This window comes from Mustela putorius, unplaced genomic scaffold (assembly GCF_011764305.1).
Source record: "Mustela putorius furo isolate JIRA1106 unplaced genomic scaffold, ASM1176430v1.1 tig00003962_pilon_pilon_pilon, whole genome shotgun sequence".
Lineage (NCBI taxonomy): Eukaryota > Metazoa > Chordata > Mammalia > Carnivora > Mustelidae > Mustela > Mustela putorius.
Window position 1 is genome coordinate 20,213,064 of NW_025422106.1, and position 23,561 is coordinate 20,236,624.

The 23,561-nt window shown below is 51.5% G+C and overlaps 1 protein-coding gene across 2 annotated transcripts in view; it reads right to left on the reverse strand.

Annotated features, from left to right (window-relative positions):
• NOS2 (nitric oxide synthase 2) overlaps positions 1 to 17,073 on the reverse strand; it is a 33,782-nt gene extending 16,709 nt beyond the window's left edge. The window contains exons 1-11 of one of the 2 annotated variants that reach the window (XM_045069936.1): positions 16,892 to 17,073; positions 13,424 to 13,508; positions 12,524 to 12,646; positions 10,908 to 11,056; positions 7,363 to 7,525; positions 6,553 to 6,644; positions 5,475 to 5,616; positions 5,237 to 5,376; positions 3,706 to 3,880; positions 3,512 to 3,613; positions 178 to 372 (exon numbers count right to left, since the gene is read on the reverse strand). In XM_045069936.1, coding sequence (XP_044925871.1) covers positions 178 to 372; positions 3,512 to 3,613; positions 3,706 to 3,880; positions 5,237 to 5,376; positions 5,475 to 5,616; positions 6,553 to 6,644; positions 7,363 to 7,525; positions 10,908 to 11,056; positions 12,524 to 12,646; positions 13,424 to 13,508; positions 16,892 to 16,998 — 1,473 coding nt within the window. In that variant the 5' untranslated portion in view covers positions 16,999 to 17,073. The other variant, XM_004747030.3, reaches the window with a different exon arrangement.
• Positions 17,074 to 23,561: the final 6,488 nt, after the last annotated feature.

Genomic DNA, 23,561 nt, shown 5'->3' on the forward strand with positions numbered 1-23,561 from the left:
AGTGCAGCCTGAAAAGCACAGGTCTCTGGGTCCCCGACCCTCCCCCATGGGTCCCCCACAGGTGAGCGCATGTGCGCGCGCACGCACACACACACACACACTCTCTCTCTCTCTCTCGCTCTTTCTCCACCCCTGAGCTCCCAAGATACAGAGGAGAGGAAAGCCCCCCCCCCTTACCTGGTAGTAGTAGAAAGGGGATAGGACATAGTTTAACATCTCCTGGTGGAACACAGGAGTGATGCTCCCAGAAATTGGAGGGACCAGCCAAATCCAGTCAGCCGGGCAGCCCCCTCGGGAGCGGTACTCGCTCTGCATGTACTTCATGAAGGACTCTGCAGCTGAGTGGTGGTCCATGATGGTCACATTCTGCTTCTGAATGAGAAGGAGGCAAAGAGGGGGCATTGAGGAGAGGGATGAGGGAGTCACGAGTGTGGTCAGTCGGCTGCGGGGCTCCCAAGATGGACTGTGGAAAGGCCAGGTAATCAGCAAAATGGGACAGCCATTGCCCGTGGCCACTTCATTGCAGCTAAAAATAAATACTCAAGTCGAAGACACTTTTGGAGCATTAAGGACCCCCAGAAGTCACCATAGTCATGGTGGGCCTACAGGTCATGTGGTGGCTCCCCACCTCGGCCCTCTAGAGGCAATATCCCGTTCTCAGGCCACACCTACAACTCCCAACAAATGGCTCCCTCTGGATGCTGATAAATCCAACCACGGAGCCTTCTTGCCACTGGTGAGTAGAGAGTTCTAGGAGTTCCTTCAGCCAAGAAGGAACTAGACATCTCCAGAGAGGACTGAGTGTTGGGGGGAACTGAAGCCTTTGGAAGACAAGTCACCACCATGTCCCACATCCTAAAATTAGAAGCCAAGGGGTCTGAGCCTTCCTGAAATGATCCAACAGAGGCAGCTACACCCCTGTCTGGGGCAACTCACTGAGTCAAGACATTTGTTTAATGCCATGATTCAAACTGTGGCCTCTTGCTGGCCATGTGACCTTGAGCTATTAGCTGCTGAAATTCACTAAGCCTTTGAAGCACAGAACATGCTCAGTAAGCATTCATTGCCATCCTTACTTGCATCTGCTGGGCAGCACATCAGGCACAGGCATTACAGAGGTGAACACAAGGCCCCTTTTCTGCATTAGGTTATATTCTAAGGCGAGGACACAGAGGAAGTTGGCCACCCAAGTGGTCTGCTAGGAGATATAATAGAGGAAAGTGCAGGGGCTGCTGGGGGACGTGGGAGGCTGAGTGCAGACACAGACCTGGAGGAGGAAGGGATTCCAGAAGCTGCTTCTAAGAGGAAGCAAGTATATATATTTTTTATTTATTTATTTGACAGAAAGAAAGCACAAGCAGGTGGGGGCTGGGTCGGGGGCATGCAGAGGGAGAGAGAGAAATGGGCTCCTCCCTGAGCTGAGAGCCCAACATGGGGCTCAATCTCAGGATCCTGAAATATGACCTGAACTAAAGGCAGATGCTTAGATGAATGATCCACCCAGGGGTCCCCTAACCGAGGCAAGTCCTAAGGGATGGGCACAAGTTAGGCAGGGAAGGGGCCTTCCTAGAGGAGGACACTGCCCGAGTCAAGGGCAGAAGTACCAAAGCAGCCCGCTGAGGGAGGGCTCAGGGGTCTTCTGCCATCTTACACTTGTACAAGCAGGTCCCGGGTGCAGGGCCAGCTGTAAGCTCAGAAGCTGATGATGGTGGTAATTAATAGGAACCGTGAAACTAAGGCCTACTGAGGGTTTGCTAGGGGCCAGACAGCACAGTTGAGTGTTTTGCATACATTTTCATTTAATTCCTACAATAACCTGGCGAGGGAGGTCCTACAATTTATTCCCGTTTTAGAGATGAGGAAGTTTATTCTGAAGGAGAGTGATGAGGAAGTCCTGGAGACACTCTAGCCATGAGGGGATGCAGTCCTCAGCGATCAGGAGACAGTTGAAGATCAGCAGATTTTCTGGGACATATCTGCCTCCTGCAGTGACAGGGCTGGTGCACAGAGCCCACGGAAGTCAGGATGTGTGGTCCACGGGCAGTGGGGTCCTTCTGAGCTGGGCCAGCCCCAGGGGGCTCTTCCTGTTCCGCCTCAGACCAACCCCCCCCACCCCAACAATCAAGGACAGGCTTGAGCTGCCTATGGGGTGAGCAGCCTTGGGAAACTGTGCGATTGTAAATATTTACTGGATGTTTGTTTCATGTCAACTCCCCATTCCACTCCGCAAGGAAAGGGTTTTTGTCTACTTTGTTCACCACTCACATCCTTGGCCAAGCCTCGTGCTCAGTACATGCAAAACACTCAGTGTATTTTGCTGAAAGTATAAAGGACTGTCTTCCTAGCAGTCTGGCCTCCAGGGCCTCTGATGGCTTTGGGGAGTATCTTCATACATCCGCTCCCTCCTTCCCAAAAGGAAGGGGGGGCGTTCATATGAGTAAGAGAAGCACACAGAGGAGAAGGCTCAGTCCCACACAAGCAACTAAACCGTGTGTGGACCCATAGGGTGGGCACATTCGCTCAGCTGAGGGAAGGAATGAGCAGCCCCTCCTCATGGGGACATGGGCTCTCATTCACTCATTCGGTATGGCCAGACATTCTCCTACCCCCTGGAGTAATGAACAAGAGAGACAAGGTCCAGCCTTAACGGAAAGGCAAGAAGTAGATGTACTATGTGATGTAGGAACTAGTAAGAATTACAAAGAGAAATAAAGACAGAGTTAAAGGAAGAAGAGAGAGGGTTGGGATAGAGTCAGGGTAAGGGTGCCGGCTTCCAAGGTGTGGTCAGGAAGATGACTCTAACGAGGAGACAATAGAGACCTGGATGAAGGGAAGGAGGGGGTCATGGGATGATTTGTGAGAAGGGTGTTCTAGGCAGAGTGGGGAAAGCAAGTGCAAAGGCCCTGAGGTGGGACTATCTAGGTGAGTCTAGAAAGCAGCAAGAATTCCCGAAGTGACCGGAAGAGTGGTAGAGGACAGAAATCTGACTGGGGTGGCTGGAGGACAAGGAGGTGTATGAGATCTTGCAGTGGGTTAGCTGCAAAGGGAAACAGGAAAACAAGGTAGTCGCTGTGGTTCTTATTTGGGTAGCTGGTTGTTTATTTCTTGCAAATAGGAAATGTTACAGCCTATTAGTCACTGCTGAAAGTGATCCAGCAGAGAGGAAGACACTGATGACACAGAAGAAGTAGGGAGGCATTTTTAGGAATAAAGTCCTTGAGAAATGGAGAGGGAAGAGGATTTTCTGCTGAAGCTCGGGGACGGACAAGTCTTGAAAGGTAAGGAGTACCCTGTTGCTAGAAGCATTCAAGTTTACACTAGAAGACCCAGTGTGGGAAGGAGGGCTTATCTGTCTGCATCCCCAGCACCTAGCACAAACAAGATGCTCAGTACTGGTGTGATACATGAAAAAATGGACAATGTTGTCAGGGGAGAACCAAGCATGATATGAGTGACTAGACCAGAGAACCTTCTGACCAGAAAGTCTCTGGATCCACAGAACACAACATACCTGGAAACTGTGGAGTACAGCGACATTGATCTCAATGACAGCCCGGTCTTTCCAGAGTGAGGCCAGCTTGTGTGTTTCCAGGCCCATCCTTCTGCCCACTTCCTGCAGAGGCAGTGATGGGGTGAGTTGGTCCTTGAGAGCCCCCCCAGACAGACCCACACCTGAAGCCGGCCCCATCAGATGGGCCCTATTACCTCTAGAATGTTGTAGCGCTGAACATCACAGAAGTCCCGGACCCCGATCTCCGTGCCCATATACCAGCCATTGAAGGGGCACCCTGGGAACTCAAGGCCACCCACTTCAAGGAGCATGTTGGCCACTGCGGGCAAGGCATACCACTTCAGCTGCAGCTCACGGAACCACTCATACCTGGCAGGGAGGCAGAGCCAGCGCTCAACGGGACTTGTACTATTATTGCCCACCCTCATCCCCCATCCCCACCGACAAAAAGACAAAAAAGTCTTCAGAAAAAGAATCAGCCAAGAAGAGTTCTTTCCAAGTGTTATTCTCTAAATTCATCCAGCCTGGAGAGGTGAACTGGGCACAGTAGATATCATTCATTAATTACGCATTCATTTACCTGCTCGTTGATGCAAACGTACGTTAAGCAACAAGCATGTGACAGGCGCCGTACCAAATGCAGAGAACCCAACACAACATAGTAGTTAAGGACTTTAGTGTCAGAAAGCCCAGGTTCAAGTTCTGCCTTACCACTTACCAGCTGTGTGACCTTGGCATGTGAGTTAGCCTCACTGAGCCTTAGTAACCCCACCAGTAAAATAGAGATACTAGCATCAAACTCATAGGTTTACTAATAAAGTTGATGGTGTCACTCGTTTGTAAATTCATATAATTTATATGCTTATAATTGAGCTTATAATTGAGCACCTACTATGTGCCAGGTACTCTTCCTCTTCAGGTGTTAGCTATATATAGCTGAACAAGAAAGCCAAGATCCCTATACTGAAGGAGCTTATGGACTAGAGTTTAGACTCTAAACAAGTAAACAGATGAATTGAAAAATAAGGTGATGTAGTTGTAGATAAGAGTATTTGTTCTAGACTAAGTGATCAGGATAGGTTTCTCAGAGGGGGTGACATTCAGGAAATACCTCATTGTAGAGAAGAAATGAATCCTTTAAATTTCTGAGGAAAAGGCATGGCAGGCAGAGGGAACAGTAAGTGCAAAGGCCCTGTGGTGGGAGTGAGTTCAATGTATGGAAGGGACAAAAAGAAGAGTCCAACTCAATACCTGCTACACAGTGAGTCTCTACATATGGAAGTATTTTTGTGAAGATGATTGCTGCCCAGAGCAGGGGCTGAACCAGGTGAGCTCCAGAAGTCACTATGGCCTTATACTTTCACCACAATCAGAAGGGAGCAGCTGAGAGAGTTGGCAGGAAGACAAGAGGGCTAGGATGCTCAGTGTGAGAATGATAGAGCCATTTGAGGGTTTCTCCCCCAAGGTCACTGTTTTCTAAGTTCCTAGGGCCCCATCTGTCAAAGCCCCTGCCTCCCCCTCATCATCAACATATCCTTCCAAGTCTAAGGCCTGCGTCCCAGGTCTGGGGTTGCTGCGCAAGTGCTGACAAGGCAAGACTCGAGAGCCAGCCCTTGGGCCACTGCCTGATGCTGGCTGGGCTTTGGGGCAAAGAGGGGCCTGAGGCCGGAGATCTCCCCAAGGAAGGGATGGAACAGGCATACCCCAGCAGTCCCGCCTGCTTACCTGGGATGTTCCATTGGCACCTCGAGCACAAGGTCGGGCGGGATTTCAAAGAACTCAGGGTCACAGCCATCCGCCTGCAGCACCAGAGGCACCACATCGAAGCGGCCGTACTTGGGCTCCCAACCAAGGTCGATGCACAGCTGGGGGCAAGACGGGCCCAAATGAGTCCACTGGCCCAAATGAGGCCCCTTGACCCCTCTGGCTCCCCTCTGTCAGCCACCAAGGCCAGACCCCATACCTGGGTGAACTCCACGCTGGCAGGGTCCCCCAGGATGGTGCCGTCAGGCATCTGGTAGCCCGCATACCGGATGAGCTGAGCGTTCCAGACCCGGAAGTCATGCTTCCCGTCGCTCCGCTGCGGGAACACGGTGATGGCCGACCTTCCCCAAGACAAGGACAGTGCCAGTGACTCCTCGGCTTTGGTGGGGGCTCCCAGCCAGCCTCCCCAGGTCCCCCTCTACCTCCTGTCTTCCAGCTCCCCATCCTTCTGCACCTACACTAAACTCTTGCAGCAACACAACGTGCCACTCACTGGTCTGACAGCCCTCTTCCTGACATGCCTTCCCTCTCCTTCTTCTGCTTCCGGCGCCTCCCCTTCCTTTAAGACCAATACAGGGGCCACCCCCTCCAGGATATTCGCCATCCCTCGGGTGGGGTCAGCCGTCCCAGCCTTTGCCCTCGCTGCACCTTTCTCTGGCGCAGTCTGATGAGTGGGACGCTTGTCTAGCACCGGGAACAGGGGCACAGTGGGCTGGGGCAGGGTCCTTGGCCTTAGTCACCTCTGCACTGTCCCCACCCCACTGCCATGCCTAGTCACGGGTTAGGTCCCCATTATAAGGGCGCTGTTTGCCGAACAGAAAAATGAATGAATGGCCGAACAGGCTGTTCAGTCCATCAGCCCTGGACCTCTTTGGCTGAGGGTAGGAGAAGGCAAGGTTAGGAGAGGGGAATGCGTACTGATGAAGAGTGATTCCCAGTCTTGCAGAAAATGACACATCGGAGCCTTGAGCTGCAAAACCAACCTCTCATCCCTTCTAAAAAGCGGGGAGGCTGACCTTGAGCAGTGATGATGTTGCTTCTCAAAGATCCCCCGCCCCCTCCAAATGGTTCCAAGTCAAAAAGAAGTCAAGGGCATGGGCTAGGAAGAGGGGTTAAGCTCACGGAGGCTTGCCCAAGAAGCCTGCATCTTGCTCCTTTCTCTTTCTCCCTGGCTTCTCCTGGAGAAGCCTTCCCTAAACCTGTCTGCATCCTTTGGCTCAGACTCTGGGGCAGACTCAGGGTGGGCCCCAGCTGCAGCCCCGGGAAAGGGAACTCACCTGATGTTGCCATTGTTGGTGGCATAACGCAGGTGTCTGCAAATGTGCTCGAACATTTCTTTGGCAGTGGAACAGCTCCGGGCGTCGAAGACCTGCACACGGCCCACCCAGCCCACACCATCAAGGACCATGAGGACAGAGGTCCAGGGTTGATCAGAAGCGAAGTTATGAGGGAACGGGGGAGTGGCCCGCACACCCCACCACCACCCAAGCACCAAGCAAAGACGAATGTTCTCTTCTTTCTCTGCATCAACACCTTCCATCTCAGGGCTGCTCCATCCCGCCTTTCTCCTGCTCTCCTGAGGGAGCTCAGGCAACCCCTCTTGGAAGACCCTATCAAAACCCAAATCCCAAGAAAACCAGACTTTTGGGCATGTGAATGGGGACTCCCACAGCCTGAGCCTACTCCCTTTAGAACATCAGCACACTGGGCTCCCAGCATTTTCTTTCAACCCGTGTTGGTTTCACTGGCATTTCTCATCCATTTCCCTGTCCAAGCAATTTCCATATTATCCAGCAATGAAGGAGGCCAGGATAAAGACAGCGTCTCCTGGGAGCCGAGGACTCAAACAGCCCTCTCTCGCAGCACCAGGGTCTCAACAGCTCATTCGGTTTTACGTCTGGGTTTAACAGGAAACCAAAGACCCGCTACACATCCTGTCCTGCCATCAGATCCTAGACTTCCAGGAGGAGCCCTATGAGTCCCCATTTCATGTTCACCAACGTGAAGAGAGAACGGGGGAGCCTCGCCCAGCTGCTGTGCACAACGCCTCCCAGTTTCCGCCCCTGCCCGGGCCTGGGGAAGCCCACCTGCAGGTTGGACCACTGGATCCTCCCGATGCAGCGGGGAGCGTTGCGCCAGGCCTGCTTGGCAGCGAAGATGAGCTCATCCCCCGTCAGCTGATAGGTTCCTGTTGTTTCTATCTCCTTTGTTACTGCTTCCACCCTGGCCAGATGTTCCTCTATTTTTGCCCTGGGGGACAGGAAGACAGCAGGAAGATCAACAATGAGATGGCCTTAGATGGGGGTGGGGGGTTCATTCAATCCACAGAAGCAGGAACTGAGCTTGGGGACCAGGAGGGCAAGATGTCCCTCAGGGAGACCATCCCCCTCTGGGGCCAGCTTCACAGGTGTGGGACCCCGGAACCTGGCCTCAGAAGGGCCCCAGGCTTGGCTTAAAGCTCTGCTGTCCCTGTCTTGAGATTCGTCCTCATTTTGGAACAGGGAACATCATTTTCATTTCTCCACTGGCTCCTGCTGGTTACCCGATGCTCTTGATCCCACGGACACCCTTGTTGTCAGGCGCTTTTCCTCCAATCCCATTCATCTCAGCTTGGCAAGCATCAGCAAGGATACAAGCCTCAGACACTTCCAAGACTAGAGAAGGACCCATCAAGTCAAGTCACAGCCACCTCCTGCCTCCTGGCCACCTCCCGTGGTCCAGAGATGAGCTGTCCCTCCCATGTCGGCTGCTATGTACCGAGAACTCATTCTGAGCCAGGTACTGGGCGATGCAGCTCACAGTTGGGGTCTCACTGAGTCTGTGAGGGAGGTGGTTTTTTTGTCCACTTTATAGTCCGGGGTAGGAAGGCCCTGCAGGGCAGGTGAAGGACGGGCCCCGGAACGTAAGTGTGATAAAGAGCAAGTAGGGCTCAGGTTCCCATTGCCCTGATGCCAAGCCCTGGCTCTTAACCTTCCACCTTCTGCCCCTGGGGGGATTGCAATCGAGGAGAGGTTGAGGGCCTGCCTACGCTTCTCTGAACAGGGACGGGTGCTCAGGACCCAGCCTGCAGGGCCCCAGGGCCGACTCAGGCAGGAACCCTCCACGGAATGGTCCAACCTCGCAGGCACCCCTTGAATGTACTGTTTCTCAACCTCCAGTCTGCTCAGCCAGCACTCCTGGGGGCGATTTCTAAACTGTTCTAAACTGTTCCCTCTCACCCCTCCCAGGTGGCCAAAATATCCCTCAGGGAGGGAGTCATTCAGAAAGGCTTTAAAACACACACACACACACACACACACACACACACCAACCTTGAACTTTCCAATCAACACCAAAGACAATTTGAAATGGCAACAAACAGAATGATTTAAGGAATGAACTGATTTAGGAGAAAGGATAACTCAGAACAGAATGGCCTTTTCTATGGATGAAGAGTGCCTTGACAGCTCTTCCTTGACCAAAGAAGAAAGCTCAGACACAAAACATTTGGGGTTCCTTATTGGCAAGAACAACCCTGGCATCAGGACCTGCTGGGTGAGGTTGAGGTGGTCACACTGGGAGCCCCCCTCCCCACACAAAGCTTCTAGCAAGACTCCCTGCTCGGCGTCTGGGCACGGAGAGTGTAGCAATCACCAAATCATGGATACCTTGAGCCCACTCCCTGGTGTTAGTATATGACTAGGTAAGAAAGGGTTCTTTTTTTACATTTTCCCCCTATTCCTTTAGAGTTTTGCATTTTACTACTGTTTTCATATAGAGTTGCATTTCAGATGCTATGATGCCTATGAGTTCTGAAAAAAAAAAGAGTGTAGCTTTTGACATCAGTGAATGGATCTGAACAGAACATTGAGCAAGTTACAGTTTCTAACTATACAATCCTTCATTTGCTAAAGACCGAACCTGCCAGCTGTCTGTGACTCTGGCTGCTTGTGTGATCGTGGGAATGGACCGCCATTGGTCTGTCACACCCCCCAGGACCTCTTGACAGGTTCGAGGTATGGACTTGAGACTGAGAAACAGACCTTCAGTCTGTGAGAAACAAGTGGGTTTCTTTGAAACCTCCAGGAGCAACCCGGTGGCTTCCCAGGGCTAGCACCTACCCAGTGCCTTCTAAACGTCAGCAGGACCTCCCAGGTCCAGCATGAAGTTGGAACCTTCAAGGTCAAAGAGCTGGATGCCAGAACACAGGTTAAAAGCAGGGGCTCTGGTGCCAAATGGCCTGGGTTTACATCCCAGCTGTGGGACTCTGAAACATCTGACTTCAAGTAAATTATTTCCTCCGTGGGCTTTCGTTCCTATAAAATGGAAATTCCTACTGGTGTCTATAAAATGGGAAGGGGGTACTCCTTTCAGAGTTGTGGTGAGCATTGCTTATAAAACACTTACGCAGGGAACAGAACACACTTAGTGCCCAGTGAATGTCAGTGCTGATACGCTGGCCCAGTGAGGCCCATCAGGAGACCTCCTAGACCCTGAGAGGCTCACTGGTTATTGGCAGAGCCGACAGCCCGAGGATCTTGAACCTCCAAGGCACAAAGCACTCCTTTAGAGTTTGTGGCTTCTCAGCATACATGGCAGACAACCCCCAATGGGTTACTCAACCCAGCTCTGTAGGTGAGTCGCCGAACGAGCTTTTAGAAAATACAGAGCTCTGCTTTGTCCCCGATTCCTGAGATCCTGATGTCCTTGGACCAGGGTACCCTGCATGAGCATTTTGCAAAGTCCTCAGGTGACTCTAGGCACAGCCAGGGTTGAAATCAGCGGCCCTGGAAGATTAGGGCACTTTTCAGAAGCTCAAGGCCCCTTACCTGCTCAGACATTGCAGGATCATAGAAGAGGAGACATGGTATTACCGGGAGCCACTCTTTCCACCATAGGGTGGGGGTGGTCCCAGGTGCATTTCTGTGATTCATTTCATGCAGTAAAGAGCTGTGTGGCTTACACCGTAAAAACTATACTCCCCTCCTGGCCCATAAAACAGCAAATGCATTCCCTCAGCCATTCTGTCTTACAATCCCTTTGTATATTTTTATACTAAAGTTATTAGTGGGCTTTACATTAATAATCATGTATTCTATGAAACCTAGGAATATAGAACCCCACAGAGTTCAGTGCAAAGAGTAGGACTTGCTCTCTCCAGGTCAGATGGCATATGGCTTCTAGCTGGGACTGGGCTCCCCTGTTCACCCCTGGCGGAGGTCTGACCAAGTGATCCCAAAAGTCCTTTCTCTCTCCAACATTTCCTATTAGAAGAGCGTGTATCAGCTCATCGTCAAAGTTACCCTGTTCAAAGCTGGGTTCTACTCTCACCCCATTTTTACAGATGAGGAAGTTGATGTGCAGAGAGGGTGAACTGGCTTCCTCAAGGATCCAGGGCTGGTTACCGGCACAGCCAGGACTCAAGGTCAAACAGTTACTCTCCTGGCCCACACTTTAACCACCATTGCTATGCCTCTCTTGCTTACGATTACAAGAACCGACTCTGGGGTCTTTCCCCTTGGAAAACTGTGCTTGAGCCCTGGCTCCCCTGTGACTCTGGAAAGGGAAAGGACTTGGAGTCAGAGGGAAATGACTGAACATGGGAGAGCTTGGGGAAAGAGGTCTGTAGCGATCCAGCCCAGGTGAAACTTACTCTTTGAAGGAATTGTAATACTGGTTGACAAATTCAATAGCTTGAGGTAGAAGCTCATCTGGGGGGGTAGGCTTGTCCCTGGGTCCTCTGGTTAAACTTTTGGGGTTCATGATGGCTCCCAGACAAGACTTGGACTTGCAAGCAAGCTCCTGGAAAGAGAGAGGTAGGTGGTGAGGGGGTTGCTTGGCCCCTCAGGAAGGTGTTGACAAGGGTCCTCCTTCCAGGCCCACTCTCCTGGCCACCTCCCACTCCAGCTTCTCCAGCTTCCTGCTGCCCTTCTCCACCCCTGTGGCACCTCCTCCTTGGGGTCCACCAAGCTTTCTTGCCACACACATCTCCTCTCCTCTACTGGCTGACCCAAGTAGGTGTAAGCCGGGGTGATTCCTACCGCCTTGGGCTCAGTCTCTGACCCTGCTCCCCCGGCCAGACGCAGACCCAGGGCCAAGTCAACAGCTTGGTCCCCGGGAATATCTCAACTATCTTCTCATTTAGAGAGGCTGATGTGGCTCCTGGGAACACACTTGGTATTCAGCCAAAATGAACCAAAAGGAGAGGATACAAATCCTGAAGTCCGAGGAGGGCACAGAAAAAATGCTGGAAGGAGGTACACCCTAAGGTTAACTGTAGTAATTTCTGGAAGGTATGGGAAATCTTTCCACTTTCAAGGTCTTGAAATTTTCAATGACTTTCTTTTTTACAATCAGAATGCATTCTATAGTTAGAATAAGAAACTTAGGAGAAGGACTCTTGAACACTTACTCCAAGTACTCACTAACTGCTTGAATTCTTCTCCAATCTCCCTATCAAAAAGCACTTGAATCCTTCTAATGACAGGGAACTCACTATCTTTTGATGTAGCTCAGTCCAGCTTTGGGCAGTTATTTTTTTTTTTAATTTTATTTATTTATTTGACAGAGAGAGATCACAAGTAGGCAGAGAGGCAGGCAGAGAAAGAGGAGGAAGCAGGCTCCCTGCTGAGCAGAGAGCCCGATGCGGGGCTCGATCCCAGGACCCCGAGGTCATGACCTGAGCTGAAGGCAGAGGTTTTAACCCATTGAGACACCCAGGAACCCTTGGGCAGTTCTGTTAGAAAATTCTCCCCGGGGGGTGCCCAGGTGGCTCAGTCGGTTAGGCATCTGCCTTCAGCACAGGTCATGATCCCAGGGTCCTGGGATGGAGCCCAGCATGGGGCTCCCTGCTCAGTGGGGAGTCTGCTTCTACCTTTCCCTCTGTTGCACCCATTTGTGTGCTTGCTCTGTCAAATGAATATAAAAAATCTTAAGAAAGAAAAAAAGAAGAGAGAGGAAGGAAGGAAGGAAGGAAGGAAAAACCCTCCCTGTTACTATGCGGTATCTCTACAAAAGACTGAATTTCTTCCTGTGACCCTTTATCCCATCTCCTGGACAATCCAGCATCCATCAGGGGACTACCAGGGGGCTGGCATCATCTATGTCCTGTGATTTGTACAGACCACAGGCCTCTGTTCCCAGCACCCTGTGATCAACCAGATAATTGTCTGGTTTGCCCAGGGGAACATCCACTTGATCTACCAAAGGCCCAAATGGGTTCCCCACCTTGGGACAAGGGTGGTTCTCCCTGAGCCCTGGACTTCTCACCCCTTTGGCCTTGTGGTGGAGTGTGTCTTGGAAAGTCATTCCGCTGCCCCAGTTTTTGATCCTCACATGCCGAGGGCAGGCCGACGGGGGCCCATCCGGCTTGACCAGGGTTTCTGGAGACGTCTAAGGTGGGGGGAAACACCAACAATTTACAAATGCCTTTACCCCGGGGCCCCACAGGTCTCCCCTGGGCCCTACTTTGGCTTGGGGTGGGGGCCTATGGGTGAGGACCCGGGTCAGGATGTGGGTCTGTGTCCCTCCTCCTTTCCCGGCAGCCTGGCCATCTGGGCCAGTGCCTGCTAAGAGTTCCAGGTGCCTGGGCTGCGGGCCACACTTCTCTCCTCACCCAAGACCCTGCCAAATGCTCCCTCGGTGGAATTGCAAGAGGAGGGACTGAGGTTAGATGCAAGGGAGACGACTGTCCCAGCCAGTACTGCAGAGAACAGAAACGGAGGCAAGGAAGAATATACCACTACCTTCCCTGGAGTTATTTAAGAATATGGAAAATATCTTCACCCATTTCTCTGCCCACCTGTCTGTTAGGCTAAGGTCCAAAGCTCTTCGGAAAGATGGACCCTGTGGGCTAGAGGCTGGGACTGGGGCTCAGCCGCTGAGTCTGGAATCACACTGGGGTGTCCCACTGCCGGCTCCATGAATGGTCGCCTTCCATCCATGCCTGTCGGCCCACACTGCCAAGTGATCCGGGGCCAGAGCACCATGGGGGCCACTATTCCTGCCCACCAGGGATCATCCCACTCTCCCAAGGCCCTTCCTCACCCCTACCTGTGCCCCTGCGGGTCCCTCCTCACTGCCCAGATCCCAGCATCCACCAGGCTGCTCAACCTGCATCCGTCTGGGCGAGGGAGGAAGAGGCTTCCCACACCCGTGTGACTCACTGACCTTTACTGTCCCTGTGAGGGACTGGGGGGACTCATTCCGGTGCTTGCCGAGGCTGTGACACTTGGGGTCATCCTGTGTCACTAGACTGTAAAAGGAAACAGCCAGCATGAGATAGGGATATCTAAGGGCAGAGAGCGATCTCGGAGCCCCCCACTGCTAAGCCCTCATTTGACGGATGGGGGAACCAAGGCTCAGAGGGTGGGAGTGAATTTCTCAGCTGCTGGTCAGGAAGAGGAGAGCACGCGGTGGGGGAGGCAGCTGGTCAGACCCAGTCTCCCCGTCATCATCAACCTCCCTGCCCCTCCTCTTCTCTTGCCTTCCCGCTATAAAGCAGGGAGCTAAGCCAAAGCTGCCTGCCCGAATGGTGACCCACAGAAGCTCTGAGTACCAATGTGGGATGACACGGAGTGTCCAGGGAATGGCTCCTTTCCACTCTGTCCTCCCAGGCCAGCAGCACTGCCACGACCCACTTGTCTAGGGCGGGGGGGGGGGGGACTTGGGCTTTTTTAATGTAAAGCCCCTGATTTATCTGGGTTTATTTATTTATCCTAAGTTGTTATTATGGTAACATAATTTTATTTTATGGTAAATGTTAAGCATTTATGGCAAATGTTAAGCATACACAAGTAGAAAAAAAATGCAATAAATCCCCAGGAGCCCTTCACCCAGATTCAACCCCACCCAGTTGCCAATCTTGTTTGAACTCTACTCTCCCGGGGTCTGCTATCATTTCAAAGCCAACCTGAGACATCATGTCATCCAAAGATGTCTCAGTAAGGGTATCTGGACGTCAAGGACTCTTTTAAAAAATATGTTGCTTGTTTTTCTTTTCTTTTCTTTTTTAAAGATTTTATTTATTTGACAGAGAAGAGAGAACATAAGCAGGGGGAGCAGCAGAGGGAGAGGGAGAAGCAGGCTTCCCACTGAGAAGCCCAACGTGGGGTTTGATCTCTGGGATCATGACCTGAGCCAAAGGCAGACACTTAACCAACTGAGCCACCCAGGCGCCCCTTAAAATGACAGATACAAAGAACTTTGGCTGTTCTTGGAAGATGAAAAGGCCCTCGGAGTCTGAAATCACTCAGAAACCACTGTCTCTGGTTTGGAATTCCAGGTTTGCTCTCCTGGCAAATGCTGCAGGGAACAGAAGGCATGTGACCTCTCTGGGCCCCTTACATGTGAGCACCCAAGAGTCGCACCCCACACACGCCTCCTCCTGGGGTGAATCACACTCTGGGGGCACAGGATGAAATCTTATTGTGTTCTGTGTCCTTTTGGCTATTTTCCGGGGTAGGCATATGTGTGTGCACATGTCCAAGGGGAAAGGAAGTCAGAAAGTATTATAAGGATCTCTCATTTTCCACTTTTAAAAATTATTATGTCAGAAAGTGAGAGAGAGTTCGCACAAGCATGGGGGAGAAGCAGGCAGAGGGAGAAGCAGGCTCCCTGTCGAGCAAGGAGCCGGATGCGGGGCTCGATTCTAGGACCCCGGGATCATGACCTGAGCTAAAGACAGCTTAACCCACTGAGCTTAACCCATTGAGCCACCCAGGCACCCTCTCATTTTTCCACTTTATACCTATTTGTAATGTGTTGGAATATGAAGAATGAGTATGTATTACTTTAATTATTGGGAAAAGTAATGACTGTATATTTCAATTAACATTGTATAATTAACTACATACATTAGATAGTAGCACCATGTGATTTATAGCTATAAAGAGAGAGTGTCTCTTTAAGAGAACGTAAGTATGTATCAGAACGCAACTTCTACCTGAATGGAGTGATTGATTCAACAGCCTTATAAAGAGCTTTCCATGCGACCCACTACCATCAAGCCACTGATCCAAACTGGGGGCCCCACCAGAAAAAAAATCCAAAATAGGGTAGTCTGTACAGTCAGAACAGGTAAGCCACGGTTGAGCGATCGTCACCAGGCTCCTTAAATCAGAAGAAGCTTTGAGCCTGGGGTCCTCAATGAGGCAATGCCTCCCTGCTCTTCTCGATCTTTTGCCATCACAACTCACCCCCTTCTCTCCCCTGCTCGTTCGTGCTTCCTTCTTCTTACTTGTGGCCACAGGACTGGAGAATTTGAGAAGCGTACTAGTCCACAGTAACGTTTAGATGGGGAAACGCTCTCTTTCTATACTTCACCTAACTACTGCTCCCAAATATCGAAAAACTACCTGAAAATCCACTCTAGGGGCGCCTGGGTGGCTCAGTGGGTTAAGCCTCTGCCTTCGGCCCAGGTCATGATCTCAGGGTCCTCTCTGCTCGCAGGAAGCCTGCCTCCCTGCCTACTTGTGATCTCTCGCTCTCAAATAAATAAATAAAATTTTTTAAAAATCCACTCTACGGAGGGGTCCATAGTCCGCCTGTTCACATTGCCTATGGCTGCATAATTTAGGTTGTGCCCAGCTTCTCCACTATTATAAGTAATGCTTCAAACTGTGTATATGGTCTGATGCTCGGTGTGTGTGTCTGTGCGCGCCCAAGCATAGAAAAACACCTGGGGAAGATGCCAGTAAATATTAATTAACAGTGACTAGCATTAAATGACAGCATCGATCTGAATTTTCCTTTATAGTTTTCTGCATTTTCCAACTTTAACTATAACCATGCATTCCTTCATAACTAGGAATCTTTTTTTTTTTTAATTTGCAAAACTAATAAACAAAGCTATGCCAAGTCACCGTCCTCCCCCTCCCCACCAAATGTAGCTAATTTCTTTGGGCTTGCTGTTGGGAGACCGGGTAGCTGGAAGCCAGGTGAGCGTACTAAAGATCTGAGTACTTGTAGTCGAATTACTGCGCAGTCTATCCACGTGCTCCTGCAATTTGGTTAAACCCACAGCTATGCTCAGCCCTGTTAGATCCTTCAAGGGAGCCACGGACCGTTAAGAATCTGCCATCAGCAGGAATCCTCCTAGTGACTGAGAATGGTTAAGGTCGACGCTGCCTTCTGTGGGTCGTTTGGGGTAACGGGGGTCCTGACTTCCCTTGCAGTTTCCACTCCTGGCGACCGCCACTGCATACACGGGGTGGGGGGTGGGCCACTCTGTGAAATGGGTCTAATTCGTAAAACAAGAACCTCTTTGCTCTCTTCATCCTATCTGTCCTAAAGCATGCAGCAGTCCCTAGTACTGAAACATCCAGAAAGTTCCCAAACGCTGAAACATCCCCAATTCCTACTCCTGCCCGCGTAGACGCCTCTCTGGGGAGCACGCGGAGCTTCCCTGGGTCGTTTGTGGCTACTGAACTGCAACCTCCAAAGCGTTCTAAAGGAGGAAAACACTTGATTTAAGTAAATCCGCATCGGAATCTTACGGGGGCGAACATTCCAACCCTCATACTTGGACGGAAACCCGAGGCACGCAGCGGGTCTGGGCCGCGCGCCCGGGTTCGAGACAGGTCCCGGCGCGGAGCCGCCCGCCACCCTCCCTGGGCGGACCCGGCCCGGCGGGAGTACCTGGCTCGGCGGGTCCCGCAGGCAGGCTGCGGCCGCAGGATCCGGCGGAGAAGCCGGCAGAGCCGGGGCCGGGCGGCCTCGCACGCAGCGCCCAGCCCCTCGCGCATGGCCCCAGCACGGGCGCAGCTCGCAAACCTCCTCGCCCAGCTCCGCCGGGGCTCCTTTATCGCGGCGGGAACCCCGCAGCCCCCGCCCCGGGGCGGAGTGGACTGGGGGGCGGGGAGCAGGTGTGGCCACTCCCGGCTTTACCCGGCGCTTGGTCCAGGGCCGGATAGTTGGCCCGCGTCTCCACTTTCCTGGCTGTGTCCCCAGCCCACTACACCCGCTGGCGTCCTCAAGGAGGTCGGCGTTCAGGACGCCCCTGGCCTCTCTGGGCCAAGATCACGGGCCTGCGCGGCCAGCCTCCGCTTTCTTTATTCCTCGTGAAACAACAGCAGGGTTTATCATAATGATTCCCACTGTACGGCGCTTCGAGTTTAGAAAGCAAACTTTCTTGTTATCTCATCCACCCTTTATGAATTCCAGTCCAAAAGGCAGTTCTGTATTGTTTCCTCCTGATTGAGAAGCCAGCTGGGGTCCCAGAGAGGTTAAGGATCTTGCCCGAGACCACACAGCAGCCCCCCAGGCCACAGCTCAAGCTCTCTTATCTCACAGGGCTGCCCCAAGAGCGTGCTATTTCTCTTCTGAGTGTTCTATGTGATTCCAGGAAGGCAGCCAAAGGAAGCACGGCTGGGGCTGACGTTTAGTGGGAGGCATTGTGGGCTGCTGGTGGTGGTGGACCCCTCCGGGGTCCTGGTCTTTGCTACCTAAAGGAGCCGTTCCTCCTGACCTTACTCCACCTGTGAGGTGTTCCCAACACTTCTAGGGTCCAGGATAACTTCTAGGTCTAGGATAACTAGACCTAGTTAGGTCTAGGATAACTTCTAGGGTCCAGGCAGGGACAGAGCAGCAGCCCTCAACCTCAAAGTACAGGGGCGGGGCGGGGGGGGGGTCTCCTGCAAGGACTCAAAAATATTTAATCCCAAACCCAAATTAAAATGGAATGAGAGAGGCAGTTGCAGCCCAGCTAGCAACACTTAGCTCAACTTTGCTGCGAATGCTATGTATCTCCACCTGGATGTTCCCACAGTTGCCTTCCTCTCTAAAACACACACCCACCATGCTCACTTCCTAATCATTTGTTTACATAAAATAGAGAATCATGAGTCCCATATAATAGGTTCTTGGTCTTATGACATCTGAACAGATTTGAAAATTCTTTTTTTTTTTTTTTTTGAATATATTAATTGGCTTCATTGCCTTCAGGATAAAATCCCCTTTGTACTGCTACTTCCTCTTCCAAGAACATCCTTCCCAGCCCGCCCCACCCCCTCACTGTGTGATCGCAGTCCAGCTGGGCCTCTCTGGTCCCCAAGGCCTTCTCCCACCTGACTCCTCCCCACACTACGGCCTTGCCAGACCCCTCCCCCCCCCCCCCCCGCGGTCTCCGCAGAAGAGATTCTGGGGCGCCCACATTGTCTTCTAACCTCATGTCTATCTCTCTGCCTGCCCCTCCTCTGTGCCAATATAGAAAGTTCTTTTAACATCCCGTTCTGCCTATACTCCTGCCGGAAGCAGAGGAAGGCAGCCTTTCCCACATCCATCCCCTCCCTGACTGCAGGAACTCTATCTCTTTTCTTGGTTCCCTTCCTCAGCCCTTAGTACGCCCTCAGGAAGAGCCCGCTGAGCGTAGAGGTTATGATTTTGTCTTTGGTTCAAACCTTAGCTCTACCACTCCCCGAATGCCCACTTGAGTAAGTCACTCAAACTTGTAAAGTAAGGCTAATAATAGTTCCTGCCTCAACACCGATACCATAATAAGGACTTCATAAGCCTTGTTATTTTTAGCTGCTGTGTATACTGTTAGTAAATGACTCAACTTATTGTTTGTTTAATTGTTAAGCAGAAGGGCTCACAGCCATCTCCAAAAGCCCCCACACCCTGCCAGGTAAGTAAGTAGCCCTCGGCGAGTGATTGTTCATGGATTGGGACATGCCCAGGACCACGAAGTGGCAGCTTGGTATAGTAGTTATGAGCCAGCATGCTGGGTTTGGCTCCTGGCTCTGTCATTTGCCAACTGTGAGATCCTGAAAATTACTTAAATCTTCTAGACTCCAGTGTCCTCCTGACTATCATAAGAGGATAACAAAAACTCATTCCTCATGATCTGTTTGGAGGGATAAATGAATTAAGGTGCGCTATTTTCTCTCCATCGCCTCTAATACCTGTGTGAGTCCTCCCACCAGCTCCCCCCAGCTTAAGAAGATAAGTCAGCTGTTTGCCTCAAGTCAACCTACAGCTCAGATTTTGTCCAAAACCACAAGTCAGGAATCAATGTCAGCGCTATCAGGAGTGTGGAATTCAGGGCCAAAGGCTGTAAACCACACTGCAGGGGCTAGAAAAGGGGTGGGGGTATTCAGGGTGATTTCAAAAGTTGGGGAGGTGGGTTGAGTGGGTCTGGATGAATGGAGGTAAGAATGTGCTGTGTGTACGGGCACTGGGGAATTGGGCAGGTGGGATCGGCTCCCGGTCTGGGAGGGGTGATTCTACAGAATGCCGCGGTCAAGCCTTAGTGTGGTGACAGGCCATGGGGAGCCACTGTGGACTCTAGAGCAGGAGCATGGCTTGCTAGAAGTCAAGTCGGAGTAAGAGAGGTCAGAGCCAGTGTGAAGGGCTGCAGCCGGGAGGTGAAGAAAAGGAAAGGATGCATGATTTGGTGACCTCCTGAGACCCTGGGAGGAGTGAAGAAGCTGCTGTGAGTGTGCAGCAGTTGTCTGAAGTGCCAGAGGGACACCTAGAGGCTCTCCAACCCTGCCCTCTCGCTTCTTGGTCTCTTGGCCACCACAGCGCAGAATGCCTGGTTTCCAACACGCCCTCCTTCAGTTCCAGCCATACCCGAAACGGGGACTGCCTTGCTCAAGAATCTGCAGTGGCTCCCTGCCTCGTCTCTCCTATGGAGGGCCCCCAAGCAGTCACGCTTGCTTCTGTCTCTGAGTCTTTGCCCATCCCTCTTCCTGGAATGTCTTTTCTACTTGTCTTCACGCCCTCACCCCCAACATTCTACCCTCTCTTCAAGTCCACGGAGCCCATCTTACTTCTGAGAAGCCCTTAGAGGGGACCCTCTTTCACATTGCTCAGCCTCACCCAAGTTGTGCTCACTGATATCAGCAACAGCTGCAACCAATGCCATTTATCAGGCTCGGCGGCTAGGGGACTTGCCAAAGGTCACAGGGCTAATAAGTGGCAAAGCCACCTACTTATCTCCAAGCCTGAACTCTTAACCTTGCTGCTTTTCTGGCAGGTGTGCTCAGGGTGGCCCTACTACCCACGGGAGTCCAAGGGAAAGCTTCTCTGGGGCTGTGGGGCTGGGGGGCAGCCCTGTGTGGACTGGGGCTTTGTTCTGATTCATGTTATTGAATCATGTTATTGATCATGTTATTGCCGGTTGATTGGGGGTGGGGTGCGGGCGTGGGTGAGAAATCAATGACCAGTCATGTGACCCGAGGGAAGTCACTCCCCTCCTAGAGCTTCTATTTCCACATGTGTAAAATGAGACAATAACTCGCACTTCACAGAGCTGCTGTGGGCATCAGGTTAGAAGCAATGTAGGTCAAGTGCCCCGTACAACCTTGGCATAGAGTTACTCTGTAACTCAGGGCAGCCGGTCAACAACAAGAGACCATATTAATTGAGTTATGCTATGTATGGGCAACCCTGCTAAGGACACTCTACACACACTATCGGTTCATCCTCAACATGTTATGAGGAGGGTCCCGTGGCTCTCCTCATGTGTCTGAGCATCAGAGGGGTTAACTGGCCTTAGATCACACAACTAGTGAAAGCCCAGGGCGAGCTCCTGCAGCCGGCACAAGCCTCGCCTAACACCCTGGTACTCTACACCAGATGGATATTCAAATTATCGAACCCTTTGTGAGGCATACACACCAGTGAATCAGAATGAACGTCAGCCAGGCCGCCCTGGTTCTAATCACTGAGCGCCACTGACTCCCATTCTCAAGTCAGATAGTCCGTACTCCCTTCCTATCTCCCCACCTCCCCCAACAACGAGACTCCAGAATCCTTGAGGGGCAAGACTCTGCCATGTCCCTTCCTTCTCCATATAGTTTCAGGCACAATGAGGTGTCCACGAAAGAGTGGCTGCACTAAATTCCAAGGGACACCCAAGAAGTCATTCTTGAGAACGGATCTCCAGTGAGAAGCCAGAGACAGGGAGAGGAATTCTGAGTGGGTGGCTCAGATCAGGGAATGGGAGCCCGGGGGAGGGGGCCTGGTGGACAAGCAGCAGGTGGCAGAAGGCCAAAGCTTACCTGGAGGGGCCCCGGCTGGCTTTCCCCACATTGTTGTTGATGTCTGTTTCCTCCGTCAAGTTGAACCGGAAGGATTTGGCCTTGAACAGAAACTGCCAGGGACAGGCCATCTCTATGGCTTTGCAAAGCTGGCCGCTTGTCTGGATTTAAACTCTGAGGTTCTTCACGGTGGGGCTGACCAAGGGGAAGGAGATGGATCAGAAGGTTGAGAAGAGTTTGCAGAAGCCAGCCTCCTCCATATGCGTAGTTTACTACAGAATCAGTACAAAAGCTGACATACACAGTCTTACACACCCACTTCATCCCTACTGACAACCTCTGCTCCTATCTGGAGGTTGGATTTGGGAGTCCATGGACATAGTTTTTAATTCCACAAAGCCACATAACAATCTAAAGGAAAGACACCGAACCCCATAGCTGAATGAGGACAAAGCACGTACACTTTGAGCCTCCTTAATGAGACCTGCTGCCCCCCTCCTCAACCCTGGGCAACTGGAGAGGATCCCACTTGCGTTGAAATGTGGATGTCTTTGCCTGGTCCTGCAAGGTCATTCCCAGCAATCTAATTAGCAACTGTCATGTTACACCTGTCATTGGAGAGCACACTCAAGTTGTAGCTGCCTTTCTTTTAAGATTTTACAACTGTTGTCCACCATACGGTCTGCTGCCTTTTTAATCCGGTGGGTGGGTGGGGAGAAGGGTATTTGTTTGTGAGATTGTGGAATTGTTTGTGAAAAAAATGCACTCAACTCTCAACATTTGAGACCATCTTCTTTAAACAAGGCAATAAAGGGACATCAAAGTAGAGACCCAGGCTGGTCTGGGCTTGCCTCCAGCATGTCTTCCCAATGGCAAAACCCTCTGCCCTGGGAGGCAGTGTGTGATATGGCCCATAGAAGAATCTTAGAGGCCCCCCCAAACCTGGGTTCAAGTCCTGGCTCTACTAGTTACATGACCTGGATCAACTTATTTATCTGAGACTCATTCCTTCATCTGTAAAATGGACTTATTAATATTCACCTTCACACAATTTGTTTGCCAGGGGAGAGGTGCCCCTTATAAGGATAATCCGGATAAAAATTCTTAGTGGATTCCTCCCCATTCTCCAGTCTGAATTTTCCAAAAAGGTTTTCCTTGCAATGTAGCAAAGTTTGCAGGAAAGATATCTGACCCAGATGCTCTTTTCAAACGGCCCAACCTCCCATGGGCATTTCTTAGACTTTCCGCCCGTTTATCTCTGCAGGCAGAAAATTCCCATGGTTTTCAGGGCCTTCCCAAACAGGAAGAAGCAAAACTCTCTCGAAGCAGAAGATTCCCCAGAATGAAGACAACTTACCCCGCAGTTGACTGCTCTGTCTCTACCAGAGGGTGGACAAGCCCACGGGAGAGACTTGGACCTTGATGCCTTTGGAACCACCTCCAAGCCGGTCCTCTCACCAACGGTGGCTGAGAGATCTCAGACCAGCGATGCTGAGTCCTCTGAGGCCTGAGAGTCCCAGACTCAACTGACAGCAAAGTTATGAGCACACCGGCAGCTCAGATGTATTTATACCCACCCCGTGTCATCCAGGGAGCCGTTTTTGCATAAAGGTCCCTTTTTGTTGTTTCCAAAGGGAGTGTCCCCGGCTGAGCGTACAGTTAGCTAATTTATGGTTGGGGCTCCTGGCCTGTGGGTGACCTGACCCCACGGTTACATCACTCCGTGCAGGGCATCCTTGGTAAACCCACTGCTTCCTGGTTTCAGGTTCATGGCAGCAGCTTGTCCAGGGTGGGGGGTCTGATACAGGAGTCATCATGGAATCAGGTTTCATTTAGCTAAGCCACATTCGCCTGGCTTTCAGCATCTGGGTCCTCTTATCCCTCAGCAGGGAATTCTCTGGTTAATTCCTGTCCAGCCTCTCAGTTTTCCAGTTGGTGGCGGGAGTCCAGGAAGCTGGGGAGTACTGACAGCATGGAACATGCTGGAAAATGCCCAGGTTACAGAAGTCCGGTGGGGCTGGGTGATGCCAGTGTTCCAGTCAGGTCACTGAAATATTCAGCTTGTGGTTTGGGGAGGGGAGGGAAAGCTGCTGGCAAAGGGACACCGCTCAGATGTTGGTGTTGCTGAGGTCTCACCCTTCAGCTACGGGAGGACGGCAGATAGAATCAATTCTTTTATAATTTATTCTATGGAAAATTATCCTTTCTTATAATTCCACTTATTAAAGTACTTCAAATACAGTATTCCTGCATGGCATGAATCACTCACCACGATCTCACCATCCTAAGCTGTCACTGTGGCCAGCCGTCCATCTCTTTCCCAT